The sequence below is a fragment of the Ciconia boyciana genome, chromosome 19, assembly GCF_034638445.1.
Source record: "Ciconia boyciana chromosome 19, ASM3463844v1, whole genome shotgun sequence".
Taxonomy (NCBI): Eukaryota; Metazoa; Chordata; class Aves; order Ciconiiformes; family Ciconiidae; genus Ciconia; species Ciconia boyciana.
In genome coordinates this window covers 6,284,108-6,301,047 of record NC_132952.1, presented here as the reverse complement: position 1 = coordinate 6,301,047, position 16,940 = coordinate 6,284,108, and the positions used below count along the sequence as shown (strand labels likewise).

Sequence of the window (16,940 nt, the reverse complement as noted above, 5' to 3'; positions counted from 1 at the left end):
CCTCTCTTGCAGCCAGGTGAATCTTGTTACAGTTCTTGTTGAAGTTCTAACAGGTCTGTGCAAGAGAGGGCTGTCTCACAGGTCCAAACAACAGTCTTTTTATTTCAGTTAATGATGGAGAAAGACTTGTCCATGTTTGGCATTAGTCTGAAGGATCTGTTCTTTTTTTCAGTGCACACCCTGTTTAATTCCAGAATAATGTTCAGGTGTAGCAAAATGTCAGAGGCAGACAGAAGCCATTGGTTTGTGAGCCCAAATGAGAGCCATCATTTTGTGAGATGGGCCAGTCCTGATGCTCAAATTCTTTACATAATGTATTATAGAAGACTAATAAATGTTACCTATATAATTTCATTATAGTCATGTTATAATGACAAGCACACCATCATGGGATGCTGTAGGTCATTATAAGTATGGTTCAAGCAAGCTGTTGAATTTGATATTTAAACTTCTACTAACCATTTCTGAACCAGTTGCAAATAGGATCTGTATTTGAAGTATAAATGTTAAGCAAAGTAACAGCTAAAAACAAATAGTTACTTGGTAATTGAGGAGACTTATTTTAGACTTTGGAGTCACGAAGACTGTCTAATAGCAGAAGGCCTTCAGATACGTGGTTGCTTTTGTAATGTGACAAGAAGAGTTTAAAGAGTATGAACAAGGAGTGTGGCTTTCCATCAGCAGGGTTTGCTAACACTGTCCATGTGGTAAGGTGCTGAGCTTTCTTCCCAGCCGCACTTGAGTCCCATTTCTGAAGAATCCCATCCCGCAGATCCTTTCCTATGGAGCAGTTTCGCTGCTAGGACTTTTCATAGCTGCGGGACTAGAGGCAGTGGTTATGTTCTAAATAGGGTGCTTTCCTGGATCTTACCCAAATACACTTGTGGAAGCCTGGTTTGACAGCACTGCGGGTGCTGGCACAGAGGCAAGATTGTACTTGAAGTGTGGGCAGGGCTAGAGAGATCTGCTGCCTCATTAATTAGGAGGGAAAATGTGAATAAAGACATCTCAGCAATCAGTGCGTAGGCTGATGCTTCCCATGCTTTGTTATCATATGCCTAGCTTCTTTCTAATTGCTTCTGGCCCTGAAGCTGATGTGGGAGGGCTGGCAGGCCTCTGGATGCCAGCCTTTCATTTCAGCTTTGGGACAAGAAGTGTCTGGTTTTAGCTTGTGCTCTGATATAGGGGAATTTAGCAGGGAGGAAGACAGTGGATGCTCTTACAAAGATGAAAACTTTGTCTTTAAACAGTCCAAGGGGGGGAGAGAGTGAGAATTCCCCTCCCTCTGTTCTGTCAGTTTAATAGTGTGAAGAAGCCAACAGTTTGATACTTCTCAGTGAGATAATAGGGATTGACTCTAATTCCTGGATTTGGACCTTACTCAAAGCATTTTGAGGTAGTGGAAAGAACCTATGCTGAGAAACGGCCTATTACTTCTATAGTCTGCCATTTGAGTATGGTGTCTAAGTCACTCTGACCTTGAGTATTGAGAGAGCATGATGGTTTTCTCATCCTTCCATGCTAAATTTCCTCCAAGAACATTCCCTCCTTCTCTTCCTCTTGGTCTCACCATTTCCTTGGTATCTGGAATAAAACACATGATACTCCTTTCCCCACACCTCTTCCTCCTGTATCTCGTGCTTTGAGGTTTCTAATGATTGCCTCTTGCAAAAGCTTTCAGAAAGGTACCTTACACAGCAAGAATTGAAGTAACTGCAGCCTCTCACAGGCCATGGAAGTGGGATTTATCTGGGGCCCAGGAACATACTGGAATCAGAGCATTTAAGGCTAAGGTGGCCCACGTGCTTTTCATGGTGAAAGATCCCAGGAGTCCTGGTGTCTCTAGTGCCTTGAGGTCAAGCTAAACGTCTGCCTTTGGCAGCTGAATTTTATTGCTGCTTCAGGAGATTGGTGCATCCCTTGTGCGTTGTGGTTGCTGTGCAGGCTGGGTTATCTTTTTCTTTAATAACAGATAAGTCGATGCATTGCTTTCCACAGTGTTTATCACTGAAAAGCTAAACTGGCAGTTCACATCTCAGTTCTCTGTGCATGGTTCCTATTTTCCACCCAGAAGTAAACTATGAGTGTATGAGGGAGATGTGGGTATAGGAGATGAACTGAGGAAGAGAAGCTGACCTTGGTTTGTACAGAATGGCTGGACGCTAACTTGTTTGTTTGCTTTTGGTCTGCTAACTGAAATAACTGTGTGCAAATATTTTCTCAGATATAAATCCCTGCAGTGTTTGAAGCAGCTAGGTGAGTATGCTGCTGTGAGGCAGCAAATGCAGCAGGGAGCTCTAATTGGCATGGGGTTTAATGGAATATTTTGCCCAGAGAACCTCTCCCTGCATTGTCTATGTCTATGAGCAAAAGAATAACAAAGCCACAGAGGGCATGAAGAAACAGGAATGTTTTATCAGTGATAATTTACTGGTGCCTAAAATTGCCTTCCATGCTCAGCCAGTGGTTTTGGAATTATGTGGCTGATTCTGCTAATAGCTGTAACAAGAAAGGAATGAATTAACTATTCAGTACAGTTTTGCACATACAGAGCTTGGATCTGCTCTTTCAGTGAGGTAAATCAAAAATAGCATTTTCAAAAACGATGGTGTAGTGATAGCATAAGAACAGGATCAATCTCCTTCCATAGTCTTTGTTATTAGATTAGCTGTTATATTGTCTGTGTGTATATACACATAAAGAAAATAGAGTTCCTTTTGTGTGTATATATGTGCCCATAGGCACACATCAGTGCACATTGATAAATATAGAGACTTAGAAATCATTGTATGAAACGTAGTTGTTCTGCAGTTCATTATTACTGTTTTCCCATTATACATATGTAATCTTATGAGAAATGCCACTGCTGTTGCACATGGATATATTTTCACCACCATAAGCATACATAAAACATTTCTAGTAAAGGTCTGTGAAATTTTAGATTACAGCTAGATCTTGGTAAATAATGACTGGGAATTACTTTTTTGAGAGCCTTGCCTGGGATTTGCTGAATAAAGGCAGGCTAGTCATTTCACTCCTTCTACCATGTAGTAACTCTCTACACAAACACCACCAGACCCAAATATTTGCAGCCTTACTTCCTTTCAAAGAGAAAGCTAAATAAATTATTCCTACACTGTACTGTGAAAGCTGGCAATTTCTGGCTGTGATGAACCAGAATGGGGAGGCAATTAACTTCCTTCTGGTACTTGAACAAAGGTGTTCCACTGCTTTTTTTTTAGTGTAATAGCACCTGTGGCAACACTGCTACAAATTTGTTCACCATGTCTCAGGCCCCTTTTGCCATCTAGTATTGGAAAGCATACCCAAACGTTGGGTGGTTGTGATCGCTCGGTTATGCATTTGTGCATGTTTTAGGGATGTAGCAGTGTGCGTGCCTTTACAGAGTCAGATTTGAACAGCTCTTCTGTCCCATAAGACCAATGCGGGGCACATCTCTCAGGACAGCATTCATGGGAATGCGTTCACATTGCACAGAATGCCCTTGTGGTGGAAGCAGAGTCTGACTAATGTGCTTTCTTGGCCCATTGAAGCCACTCTTGCTTCTTCCCAGCTCTAGCCAAATTCATATGAGGCAGGCCAAAACAAACAATAAACATTTCTCGCAGAGTTTATTTTAGTCTGAGTCAGATAATCTGCTGCGAGTTTGACTTAAGACTGCTTCCTTGACATGAGGAGAAGCTGCATGCTATTTTACTAGGTTTTTGCCTAGTCTGTAGAATCCAAGGCCAGAACAAAATGAAACTAAATATGGAATCTGTAAGAATCCAAGCAGTTGTTCTTTAACAGTATCAAAGCCATCTGACTTAGACCTAAAGTGAGTAGAAAACCTCTGGAGACCCATATAAGTGTTTCCTCTGTACTTGTATCACAAAAACAGTGTGTAAGGTTCCAGGTTTTTAAGCCTGGGGACACTGCTTGGCCCCATCTAGGAAGTCTTTGGGAGTAGTAGGGACCTCTTGGCTCAAATAATGGGAGATCTTGTGTATCGGAGCATCAGTGGAGGCTAGAGGCCACTAGGACCAGCAGAACATAGGGATGCAGGAAGCACAGTCTGAGTCAAGATGAGTTAGAAGAGTTCGGCAGTGAGCACAAAGGGTGTCTTCATGTCTTGTACTGATCGTTTTGCCTTTTGTGGGCATTAAATGCTGAGAGAGAGCCCATCTGGAAGGCTGTTCTGGGGAGATAAGGCAGTAGCCTTGCAAATTTTTTCAGCTTTGTTCTCAGGCATGTAAGCTCGTTCTTTGTCATGGGAAGAGGTGATTGTTGAGAGTGCTGGGGACTTGTTCAAGGTCTGCTTTTCTTATCTTACAGCCTCTAGCCAAAGGAGCTTTTCTCCGGGGGACAGGATTAAATCTGGCAACAGGACGTTTCACAGCACCTGTGTCTGGCATCTACCAGTTTTCAGCCAATGTCCACATTGGTGAGTGTCATCCACAGAAACCTTTTCTGTACTGCTTGAGAGGTGCAGGAAGGACTCCTGGAGAACTCTCTGGGTCCTGTTTGATTTGAAGCATGTGCAATGGCAGCCCTTTGCAGTGAGCTCTCCCTTTGGTACCATGACCCAAAACCCTGTCCTTAGAGCTGGGTACTTTCACAGACTGATAGCCACAGCAGGCTGCTCCATACAAACCAAACAAATCAACACTCCTTATGGAGGATGAGTTTAGGGACCAAATATATTCATGTGCGGGAGTTATGGCTTCCATAAAAGACTTGAGAAGAAATGAACATAATGATGTAGAACTGCATCAAGGCAGTTTTGACTGTGTTTTGTCACCAGTGCATTTGTTCAATCGTTTTAATCATTCAGTGGTGAAGTATTTCATAATCCAACACCAGAAGGGTGCTTTCCTAAGAAGTTGTGGTGGGTTGACCCTGGCTGGACACCAGGTGCCCACCAAAGCTGCTCTATCACTCCTCCTCCTCAGCTGGACAGGGGAGAGAAAATATAACAAAAGGCTCGTGGGTCGAGATAAGGACAGGGAGAGATCACTCACCAATTACCATCATGGGCAAAACAGACTCGACTTGGGGAAAAATTAATTTAATTTATTGCCAATCAAATCAGAGTAGGATAATGAGAAATAAAACCAAAATCTTAAAACACCTTCCCCCAACCCCTCCCTTCTTCCCGGGCTTAACTTTACTCACAATTTTCTCTACCTCCTCCCCCACATCAGCGCAGGGGGATGGGGAATGGGGGTTGCAGTCAGCTCATCACATGTTGTTTCTGCCGCTCCTTCCTTCTCAGGGGGAGGACTCCTCACATTCTTCTCTTGCTCCAGCATGGGGTCTCTCCAACTGGAGACAGTTCTCCACGAACTTCTCCAACATGAGTCCTTCCCGTGGGCTACAGTTCTTCATGAACTGCTCCAGCTTGGGTCCCTTCCACAGGGTGCAGTCCTTCAGGAACAGACTGCTCCAGCATAGCTCCCCACAGGGTCACAAGTCCTGCCAGCAAACCTGCTCCAGCGTGGGCTCCTCTCCCCACAGGTCCTGCCAGGAGCCTGCTCCAGCACAGGCTTCCCATGGGGCCACAGCCTCTTTCAGGCATCCACCTCTTCTAGCATGGGGTCCTCCGTGGGCTGCAGGTGGATATCTGCTCCACCATTAACCTCCATGGGCTGCAGGGGGGACAGCCTGCCTCACCGTGGTCTTCACCACGGGCTGCAGAGGAATCTTTGCTCCAGTGCCTGGAGCACCTCCTACCCCTCCTTCACTGACCTTGGTGTCTGCAGAGTTGTTCCTCTCACATATTCTCACTCCTCTCTCCGGCTGCAGTTGCTGTTGCGCAGGGATTTTTTCCCCCCTTCTTAAATATGTTATCACAGAGGTGCTACCACCGTTGCTGATGGGCTTGGCCTTGACCAGCAGCATCTCCTCTCGGAGCCAGCTGGCATTGGCTCTATTGGACATAGGAGAAGCTTCTAGCAGCTTCTCACAGAAGCCACCCCTGTAGCCCCCCCACTACCAAAACCTTGCCACGCAAACCCAGTACAGAAGTCACAAGGTTACTGGTGTCTCTGTTAAGCCACACACCACCAACTGGTGGTTTGCTATGTTGTGAAACTGCTTATATTTCTTCCACTGCTTTCCCCAGACCACAGTGAGTTGAAGAGTAAAGTCCAACTCCGAGCCAGAGATAATGTCCGAGTGTTGATCTGCATTGAATCTCTGTGCCACCGATACACGTGAGTTACTGCAATGCTGTCTTGGCGATTATTTTTGTCAGATGGGCCAATGTTTCAACCAACTGTGGAAAGCAGGTTCACCAGCAGTGAATTTTACATGATAAATGCTTGTAGAACTTTTCTGAAGAGAGTGATTCCATCTGGCCCTTAGGTTTTATGTGGTTTTTTATTCTGATTTTTAACCTTTCAGTGCTAATTACTCTAAATATTCCATATGTTGAGAGAATTGTGAATGGAGTCGGCTGAAACTGGATGTAGCCAAAGGTGCTGAATGCTCAGCTATCATCATAAACATACAGAGTGAGAGAAACACTTTAATTTTGTGCCAGAGGTTGTTAGCTCAATTTTTATAATTCCAGCTGCATCCTGAATGGTTCACAGCATCTCACTCATGTTGCCATGGAAGTGTTGGAGTGATGAGGAGAATGAATAGGTGGAAAATAGAGGTGAATGGGTCCTGAGGCAGAAAGTGCAGGGCTTGTATACAGGTATATGATACCTTCTGACGGCGCTCAGCTGCCTTGTGGAGCTTGCTCAGATAACCATGCTCAGTTTTCCTCTGCTGGGATCCGTTAGCAAAATTCTGCTAAAGAAACGCTCTTGTTAGTCCTTGGCAACCTTGGGTGTTGCTCCTTATGCAATGGGCCATGGCATCAGCATACTGCTGGCTGCTCTTGTTTGCTGTGCTTCTGTCATCCTTTCAGCTGCAGCATATAGGTGCCCTGTGTCTCAGAGAAGGCCAGCTTGCTCAGGAAGAGTTTGGCAAGCTTTGCTTGGAGGAAGGGGCTGGGTAGCCCCTGGGCTGGGCTGAATTGCACCCAGCAGAGGGCAATGCTGCTTGCACAGAGTGGCCACCGCCTCTGCTTGCGGCTCGGCCCTTGTCACGGGGGGAAAAATGCCTGTACAGGGCTGTGCAGATTTGCTCTGCCCTACCCGCAGCTCTTCCAGTGCAGCTGTAGCAACACCCTTGCAATAACCACTGAAATATATCCATAAAACAACTCTACAGGTGCAACTTAAAACCCACAAAACCATAAATTTGCTGCTGGACTGGCTGCTTCAGCCCTTGCCTTCCCTGCTCCGTGAGTCAGAGAGCTGCAAATAGGACTGACCTCTCCACAGGCATTTCAATTTAGAGGCTTTATTGGCGGGTGAATTTGACATGAAGCCTCATGTAATAAGTAAACCTCTCTTATGTTTCATTGGCCTGTGGAAAAAACTTGATTGGTACCTGAGTACCCATTAGTAACTAGGGGAAGAGGGAGCTGTGTGCCCACTGACCTGATGGGAAGTCAAGGAGCTTGCTGACCAGAGCAACTGGCACCTCCTCGGCCTTGTAGACTGTTTTGTAACAGTCTTTTACGATTGCAGCACTTACAGTGAGGCAGTGACAGACTGGCTGCAGTCACATTGTCAGCAGAAGAAGTAGGTATACTTTCTTGCCCCTTGAAGGGATGTCTTATGTTCTGGTAAGCTGCACAACGTAAGGGGCATTTCATTTCTGGCACTTGTGAGAATTCCTGTAGATCATGCTAAGAACGGACCTCAGCCTGATCTTGAAATCTGGGATGCGAGTTGACGATGAGTGTTTTTGGGACAGCCCAGGCCTTTAATCACAGAGGTGGAACAGGTATGAGTAGGGCAGAATGTTACTGTCCTTTTTATGAGTAGCTCTCTGCCTTTGCATAGTGCAGATCCCTATTCCTGTCTTTCACTCTGCATAGCAAAGACTAATCAGATTCAAGTAATCAGATTTTTTTTTTTTCTTCAGCATTGGTGCTTTTTTCTTTTCACCTACAACAATCTCCTCTTACCTTAGCAATTTTATCAAGAACAGGACTCATGCCCCTAGCCCTTGGATTCCCCGTGAACAGAGACTGCAAGTTTCACAGAATCTTTTTCTACCTGCTTTTGGGATGTGGAAAAATATTGCCAGTTGGTGGTGTTGACCTGATGATATTTCAATAAAGATTTGAGTGAATGAGTGGGTGAGATTTATGAAGCCACCTAAGAGGATTTAAAAGTGAAATTGATCCTGCAGATCTCCAAGAGTGAAAAGCTGTTCTCCCATCCTGATCTCCACTCTACATTGTCTTCAGTTACAGGATCATACAGAAAATCTAAATTCCATTTAAACCATTTTGCAAAATAAATGAAAGTGACAGTGGTGAGTGTTTCTTCCTAATGATTCCACAAGCTCCCAACTGATTTGATTAAGGCATCTGAGAGTGTTTTTCTTCAAAGTGTTTTTCTTCTGGAAGGCTCACTCCTGTCTCGAAGGACAGTCTCTGTCTGTGTCTCTCTCCTTTGCTGTCCATTCAGTCAGCCTTACAGTGATATTACTAACGAATGGATGTCAGTCTCTGATTGCTTTCAACATGACTTTAGTCTTGCTTCCTTGTCCTGGTAAATTCAAGCACAAGAGTTATCTTGAATAGGAAGCTTCCCTATTGTGCCTTCCTCATTGCAGTCTTTTTCGCTGAAGGCTCCTAGAAAACTGTTCTGGTTCTAGCTGGGATGTGTGAACCACCTCTTTGTCACATACAGCCCAGGCAGGTTTATAGGGATGTTTTGAGATTAACTTGCCATCTGAAGAATTTATAGCTACATTCTCCAAAGAACAGTAACAGTAAAAACTTTTTTTTCTTAGACAGAACTGGCCCAGATGTTAATTGTTTAGATAAAGCTCTCTGATGTCTGACTTGGAGTTTTCATCAGTTGTCCAGGGTTGCAATTTATGATTGCAAGGCTGTCCTGAGTTGAGTGAGGTGGACAGCAGTGGGAGTAAAGCAGAATCAGCACTGGCTCTATGAGAGACATCTCTCTCTCATATGGTGGGTGAGAGTATGACTGGTCTGTGGCATGGAAGAAAGATGGGTGGAGGGATGGGAACCTGTCTGGACAGACATTCTGCTGGCACAGGCTGAGCTGCTACCCGTGCTTGTGGAATTTCCAGGGGATGTCAGCGTACACAGTCATTCATTTGAGGGAGCTGAAAGAGCCCTGAGGGCTTTCGGCTGAGAGAGATGGAAACTCAGAGGCAAGGAGACAGTTGGAGTAGAAGAGATTAATGGTGGGAAGTTCCCACCCAAGTTAGGCTTTTGGCAGGATATGACACACAGACTGAGCTCTTCAATCAAGGTGGTGCCAAGTGGCTTGCTCTCTCTGGGCCAAATTGCCCCTACCTTTATGCATATTATTTTCTTGCAAGGGGGCTGGAAACAGCACGTTTGCACTTGCTAGGTTTTGTCACCACCACTTCATGGAAAAAAGGGAGGAAAGGGGTTGGTTTTCTTGGGAAAACAACTAGATCTGCTACCACTGGCTAGGCAGATTTTGGACGAACGAGCCAGGCATGGAGCTCTGTGCTTTCACATTGCTTTGGAACTGAGCTTACGTGGGTTGTTCTGATTGTTGATGTCTCGGGCACCTCCTTCTACCCTGAATCCTGTACAAAGGAGCTGAGTTAGAGCTCTGTAAACAGAGGATGCCACAGAGAGCAGCTGCCCTACATCTTGCTACTGCAAGGAATATGATGGCTGTTAGAACACATTAGAAAAGAACAGCGCTTGAGGGGTGATCTGGAGCTCTCCCTTGAATTTTAACTGAAGCACAATTTTTTTTTTGGCTTGCACGTGACCCCTGATCCAAATGTCCTCCCCAAACAGCTTTCAGCTGCAGAATATGTTCTTTCATGCATAGGCTGACTACATATATTGTTAAGGTGAAATAGGCCTTCCATACTTTGAAAAGGAATGAACTGTTATCGGCAGAATGCACAGAGCTAGCTCTTTGCAGAATAACAAGGGTATAAACTATTGTGGTGGTCAAGGGTGGGAGATAGAGACCCCAGGACCTTGAGAAAGGCCTCTGTGAGAGAAGGCAGCTCCCAGTTCCTGCCTCCAGCTGAGTTTTGCATTCACAATCCTGTATGCTCTGTAGGTCTTCCATTAGACATCGCAGTGAGGACAAGGTTCTACTGTTCTCTATTCAAGGCAGCTGGTTACTGCTAGAATCAAGTCAACAGGCCACCTCTTTAGTACAGATGGGCACTAGAACCACCAGGCCCTATTTCTAGGGAGGTCATGAGGCTATCGTCGTTCCGCATACAACTGTTGTGACTGCCTTAGGTGTTTAACCTGTTTATTTTTCTCTTGCTGCTGTTTAGGTCTTTGGAAGTCATTGCCGGTCTGGAAAGTAACAGCAAAATCTTCACTATCTATGTACATGGCTTACTGCAGCTGCAGGTAAGCCCATGCAGACTGGGAATCACTGTACTAGTTTGCTTGGCAGGCTGTGGAGTTATTTACTGGCAAGGCTGACTTCTCACCACGAGGTGGGGAGGTTTTTATTAACCTTATTTCTAAGGTTAATGAAGTTAAAGGGCTTACCTGGGGTGACTAGAGAGAATCTGTGGCAGGAACAAAAGCCAGACTTGTGTTGCACATTCTGATCTTAAGCCACGGAAGTAACCTTCCCTCTAAGAAATAACAGTAAATATTTTTCTTTCTCAAATCTCCCCTTGCATTGTCAAGATGGCAATTGTATTTCCCATTTCATAGAAGGGAATCTGAAGCACAGATGGCCACTTGACTAGTCACCCAAAAAGATGCTAGTACAGCAATGACCTAGTTAAGTAATAAACCTATAACACAGTTTCACTACGGAAAATTTCTTCCACCGAGTCAAAGCTGTAGTGCTGCAGTAAAAATGTTTGGTCAGATCCTGTTCCCAGGAGCCACAGAAAAGGGCAGGAGGGTTCCGTACTTAGTTCGTAGTACTGAAATGCTTTTTTTCCTCCTTTTACACTGGGATGAAGTGTCAGATATTTTCCTCTCCCTCTTGTTCTCTCTGCAGGCTGGCCAGTACACCTCCATATTTGTGGACAACAGTGCTGGAGCTCCCATCACCATTCAGAATGGATCAGATTTCATGGGCATGTTAATGGGCGCGTAACATCATCTGCAGCAGTGTAGCAGGGAAGGATATGAATTAGAGCCTTGCAGTGTATATTTGACTGAAGAAACCTTTACTTTGACTCTTGAAGACTGCTTCCTGTAACTGTTGGCATCTTTTAAACAAGCAAAGAGCCTTTCCTTTCACAGATATTTCAGCTTGCTTTCAGAGGCTACTGCTTTTCAAGGTCCACACCAGTTCATTCATCATAAAAAATATACTTCTATAATTCAGAAACAAACTCTGTAATATTTAATTTGCGCTTCACCAGATGCTCACCGAACAATACACTGAAATTTGGAATTTGTTACATTATAACTTTATTTTACAATAGCACTTGTAATCAGCATGTCTTTTGGGATTTGTTGTGGGGTGTTTGAGTCTGTAAATGAAGGATTGAGAGGGGAAGTAAAACAGTGACTATATTCTATATGTTGTGGAGGAAGGAGACAAGGATTTGCCAGCAAAACTGCTTTTTTCATACAAGTGTAAATGGTATAGGCCCTCTCTCGTGTTCAGAATAGGATATATTTGACAAGAAGTATGTTGAATTCTCAGACGATGCCTGCTTCACAGATGGGAATCCAAGGTCTGAACTCTTTAATTGTGGTTCTTTATGTCTAAGTATTTCCTTGATCTTACTGATGAAGCTGAATACCTCGCTGCCTGTGCAGTTTTGTTTTTATGAAAGGGTAAGGCCAATGGCACCAGTTCTAGCACGAACTCCCTTACTTGTGTTCTTATGTTTTAGTAAGATATACATGTAGTTTTGGACTGCATCACATAATCATCATCCTCTCAGGTGCCATATAATAATTTGTAAATGTGTCAAATGCATTACACTGGTTGTCAGAAGCCTGGCAAAGACAGTGAGGATAGCAGCCTCGGATCAGATATGTCACCTATGTGGTGCCTGTTGAACTGCAGTGAAATAATGAAAGAAAAGATGGGGCAAGGCTTCTTTCCATCAGGTGGCCAGGGTCATAGGGAATCTGAGCTCTACTTGGAGGCTGAAAGTGCTGTCAAAGGCCATCCAAAAGACCGTCCAGTGAACGTTTTCTGGATTTCTACAAATCTGTTTGCAAATGTAAACATGTGAGATTGAGGCCCCAAAGCAGCTTTGCATATAGCTCCAGGCTGTAAACTCATTTTAACAAAGTAAAAGGGTGTTGACACTTCATTGGGGTTCAGGTGTTACCCAAGATGTGCTAACATCCTTGTGAGTAAAAAAAACCACACTCATTTAATGTACCTCTGTAGCTTTCCCTTTCAACAGACACCTGGCCCTTGTATTGATTCAACTTAGCTAAGGAAATGGTTGTATAACAGTGTCATAAATAGATGGTAGCAAGGCCCAGAATGGAGTCCAGATACTTGTTCTTGAATGTTTGCAGTGAATGGAAGATATCCCTTGTATAGTGTTGCAATTTTTGATCAACTACACTATCTTCGTGCAATGAAAACAAAGACTGCTGGGGACAGCAGAAGGGATGAAAAAAATGTCATCCGTTGCTGGGTCTGTTGTTCAGGTTGATCAATGTATGATGTTTCTACAAGCTCCGGTAACACTGCTGTTGAGGTTGGTGGTATGCAAAGATGCCTTATTTCAAGAGCTGTGGAAAAATCTGCTGTAAAACAGGCATGGCTGAAACTGGTTTTTTCATCTCCATTTTAAATACCTTGAGACAGATCTTTAAGGCTACTAGATGGTATTTTTTCCTTTGTGAAGAACATATTAAAGTGATATCTGTTGGAGGAGGAAGGAGAGGGTACAGGGAATAATCAAGTAGTGCTGTTACACACGTAAACACAGGAAAATTCCACTTTCTAGTCAATGGAATGGGGTTGTTCTAACTGGACCTGTGTGACTGTCTAAAATATAGCAGCTATCAATGTTTATATATTCACTCTTGCTCCACAATACATGCCAGAATTCCTATGGATTTTTTTGTAGTACACTTTGGGGAAAATGTACTTTTAAGCACAAACTGGGTGCTCCGCTGGCAGAGGGGAGTCCCCGGCTCTTGAAAGGCATAACAAGTAGCAACAGTAATCATTTCTGGAGCTTCAGAAAGCGTATAACACACATGAATATCACAAAACCCTACCAATAAAGATGGGCTGTTTACACTGGGTTTTGATGGAGTAAGTGTAGTCAGGGCAAGCGGCCTATCTCCTGGCATGTATCACTATACTGTACTTTGTACTGTGTGAATATTTGTAATAAACTGGGCTGTTTCGTGCATGACTACAGCAACATAATCAAAGCGTTGTGACATTCAGCATATGTTGTTCTATCTATAGGTTTTTTGAACCAAGTCTCACTGTTCTTGGTAAATCAGAGTGAAAATATTTATTTTGTTGTAGAACTAAAAATGTTTGTCAGACTTTGTTTTGGGATTTGTGACTTTTTCCCCTCCTCCCCTTCTTTGCCGTGTTTTACTCTCATGATCTTCGTAGTAGGAGATGAATCGTTCTGCCTTTATACCTGTTCTCCCTTATTTATATAAGGAGTGCTGTCCTGAGAGGTGTTTCCCCAGAGTGCTAGAAGCTGTCTGAGGGCGTAGTCAGGCAGTCCTGAGGAACACACAGCCTAAACAGCGAAGGCTTAAATCTCCCTCGGCAGCAGGGGTGATTTGCCTGTGGACAGTGTCCGAGAGAGAAGCAGACCTCTGTCTCTGGTGCCTGTCTGGAAGCCACACTGCCTTCCTGCTCTAGCCAGCAGAGAAAGCTTGTGTCAGACTCGGCAGCGGGGAGAGAAGCCAGATCAGCAGAGGAAACGGACATCGTGTCTCTTGATTTGTCCTGACTTCACTGTCACCACTGGAAAGCTTGTGCGGTTTTGATCAGCTCTTTTTATCCTCGGGATAGAGGGTTGCCCCTAAGGAGCTCTCCTATGCATCACCAAGATCTTTTAGCCAAAAGACTTTTTTTTTTTTAAAGAGCCTTTTAGCTCCGAATGCTCCCAGGCTGCAGTTCTCTTGTACCCTGGGGCTTCAGCCAGCAGTCAGTGCGAGCAGGAGATTGTCTGTCCAGCAGCAAGATGGGACAGAATGGGTTGAAACGGCCAAGAAGCAAGCTGAGACTGGGCCTCCAGTGTTGAGGTGCAAGTGTACAGAACTCATGACTAATATGGACACGAGCCTCCTGGCTGGGCTGTGGCTGAGACAAATACCCTGCAAGGCTTCCGTGCTGTTTGGAGAGCGAGGAGATTAATGGTGTGCGAAGCAGAGTTTCAATGCTCCTCTGTAGTCATAAAATTTATAGTCCAAGAAAATTTAAGAACTCAGGAGGACTGAGTTCAGTATGAAGTTGTTTATAACATAATAAAACCCATGTGCTTGAGCCTATGGTTTAATGGCCAAGTGTGTTAATCCCACCCAGTGGCAATGGCTATTTGTGGCATGCAAGGGGAGGAGTCTAAAAGAGGCACAAATTAAATGGCCGGGGTGTTTTTCTGGGTCCTTCTGGCATGCTCAGCGCACTATCTGTACGAGCTGAGGCGGGAGGATATGGTGGGGGCACCTCACTATTGAGGTCCTTGGAGAACAGGAAACACAAACAGTTGCTGCATTTTCTTTTCTTTAAAATTTCTAAGAAGTTTAGGGTCTCAGGGCAACTGGGGCTGAGGAAAAGTATGTCTCTTCTTACTGGAACAAGTGTATTGCTTACCTTCATCTTTGAGTTCTTCACAGAAACATTTGCCACAGAATCACCTTCAAAAAGTTTCAAACTTTAGTAACTCCTACTTGCAGTCATAACTTTGTCCAGGTCCTGTATACTAGTTCAAGAACACTTTCAAAAAGGTTATTCTGACAGCTCACACGCATCAGTTAATATTTACTAAAACTTTGCTGTCTTCACCATGCTCATCCATCTTCCTCCCAGCCCCTTCCTCTGCAAAGGCCTCACTCAATCTTTGCAGCAATCTACATCAAGCTTTTTGCTGTGTGTACAGTTCAGATTCAGACAAAACTAATGCAAATCAGCGTGGTTTTGTTAGGGTTAATGCTCTATGCAGATCTCTCTCCAATGAGGGAGATGTGTTCACTATCCAGGGTTTTGAGATCTCTCACCTGGATTTTTCCCAGCTGAGAGCTTCTTGCTCCTAAGATACTGACACTGAATTTGACGCTCCGGTCCCATATGAGTCTCTGAGCTCAATATTCTCATTGTTGTGCACTGCGTGGCTCTGGTTGCGACACTTCCCTCTTACACAGGCTGTGGTGTAAACAGGCTGCGATATAAACAGACTGCTTTGCTGCTTAGCTTATATTTCAGGAATAATAAACCAAACCATCCTAGGATGAGCATCGACTGCTAATTTAAATCTCTATAAAAGTGATTATCTTCACTCATAATTCCTTATTCTAAACAGAGTCCAGCTGTAAGTTTCCAGCTTCAAGCTGAAGTTTTTTCCTTAGCAAGATGGTAAATACCATAGCCTCATGCTTCTGGAACATGCCTCTGCCCTCGTCTCAAAGGTCTAGGCTGGGTAGTGTCGCGAGCAGGTTTTTTAGCTCCTTCTATGTTGGGTGCCCTTGCAAAACGTGCTGATAACTGTGGTGTATGAGCCTGACGGAGAGCCCACTGAGGCTGGTGGAAAATCTGGCGAAAATGCTAGCGATTCATCCCAGAGTATAGGTATTTGGTCTAGTTCAGGGCTTAACTCCAGAATTGCCTTTCAGGTGTGTTTCTGCTGGCATGGCCACTATAAATTCTGTCCTATGAGCTACATTGACAAAAGATTGCTGGGTTGTCCTGATCCCACTACTTTTCACTACTCCCATGCCTAGCACCGTGCCAGCTGGCTCAGAAGGGCACAGTGCAGTGCTGGACCAGCCCTTCACGTGTGGAATCTGCAGTGAATTCTTTCTATTTAATTCACACAGGGCCTTGAAGCAGCCCTTGGACAGGCTGCGTTAGAGTTAGGAGCTGAGCAAAGCTACCTCCATAATGCCAGGGCTGTCCAGTTTGCACCCTTGCTCTCTCTGCTAACTGCTTCAGACAAATAAAAGCAATCTTCCAGGCACTGAGGTTCCAGTTGCAGGCACCCTGCGAATATTTTCCCTGGCTGGGAGCTGACAGGTTATGAGCTTTTAAGTTCTATTCAAATTTCACGTTTTGTAAATTATTTCGATGCCACACTCCAGACTGACTCCAGGGGTATTTATGTTGGATTAGCAGCAGATTGCCTGCCTTTCCTCACTCGATAGAAGAGAGCCCAGCACATGTAAACTCTCCTTGAATGGCGGGCTATTAACCGTCAAGCGAAATGATTAGTTTGTCATATAAAATTCTTGTTATAAATAGGTGCAGGTTATAAATCAGTCCTGAGGACAATGACGAAATCAAACAGAAAGAGAGACCCTTTCCAAGCCTCTTCTCTGAGAGAAGCCTGCAAATAGAAGTGAGCAGCAAAATGTTAGTTAAATGCTTAGTCTTCAAGGAAAACTCAAGGGTAATTTGAAAACCATTCTGAATTGGTGACTGTAGTAAAAAAAAACAGAGTAAAATTAGCCCTATATAGGCATATACTTTGGCATTGTAACTACCGTGATGGAGAGAGCCCTAACAGCAGACTCCAAAGAGCTGAATCTGTTAAGGTTCCACAGAAAGTTAGGGAGCTGGTGACCCTGTAAAAATAGAACTAAGTACCAAGAAGACCTTGAGTCTTTATTGCTTTGTGTCCTGGCTCACATCTATGGAAAGAAAGCATCAAATTCTCATTAGTTACAGAGCTGATTCTCACTCAGCAACTTTATTTAA

General features: G+C 44.2%; 1 protein-coding gene across 2 annotated transcripts in view; it reads left to right on the top strand.

Annotated features, from left to right (window-relative positions):
- Positions 1 to 13,448, top strand: part of C1QTNF12 (C1q and TNF related 12) — a 32,288-nt gene extending 18,840 nt beyond the window's left edge. For both annotated transcript variants that reach the window (XM_072883723.1, XM_072883722.1), the window contains exons 6-9: positions 4,336 to 4,444; positions 6,125 to 6,215; positions 10,384 to 10,462; positions 11,073 to 13,448. In XM_072883723.1, coding sequence (XP_072739824.1) covers positions 4,336 to 4,444; positions 6,125 to 6,215; positions 10,384 to 10,462; positions 11,073 to 11,171 — 378 coding nt within the window. In that variant the 3' untranslated portion in view covers positions 11,172 to 13,448. The remainder of the gene's footprint in view (positions 1 to 4,335; positions 4,445 to 6,124; positions 6,216 to 10,383; positions 10,463 to 11,072) is intronic.
- The last annotated feature ends 3,492 nt before the right edge of the window (positions 13,449 to 16,940 follow it).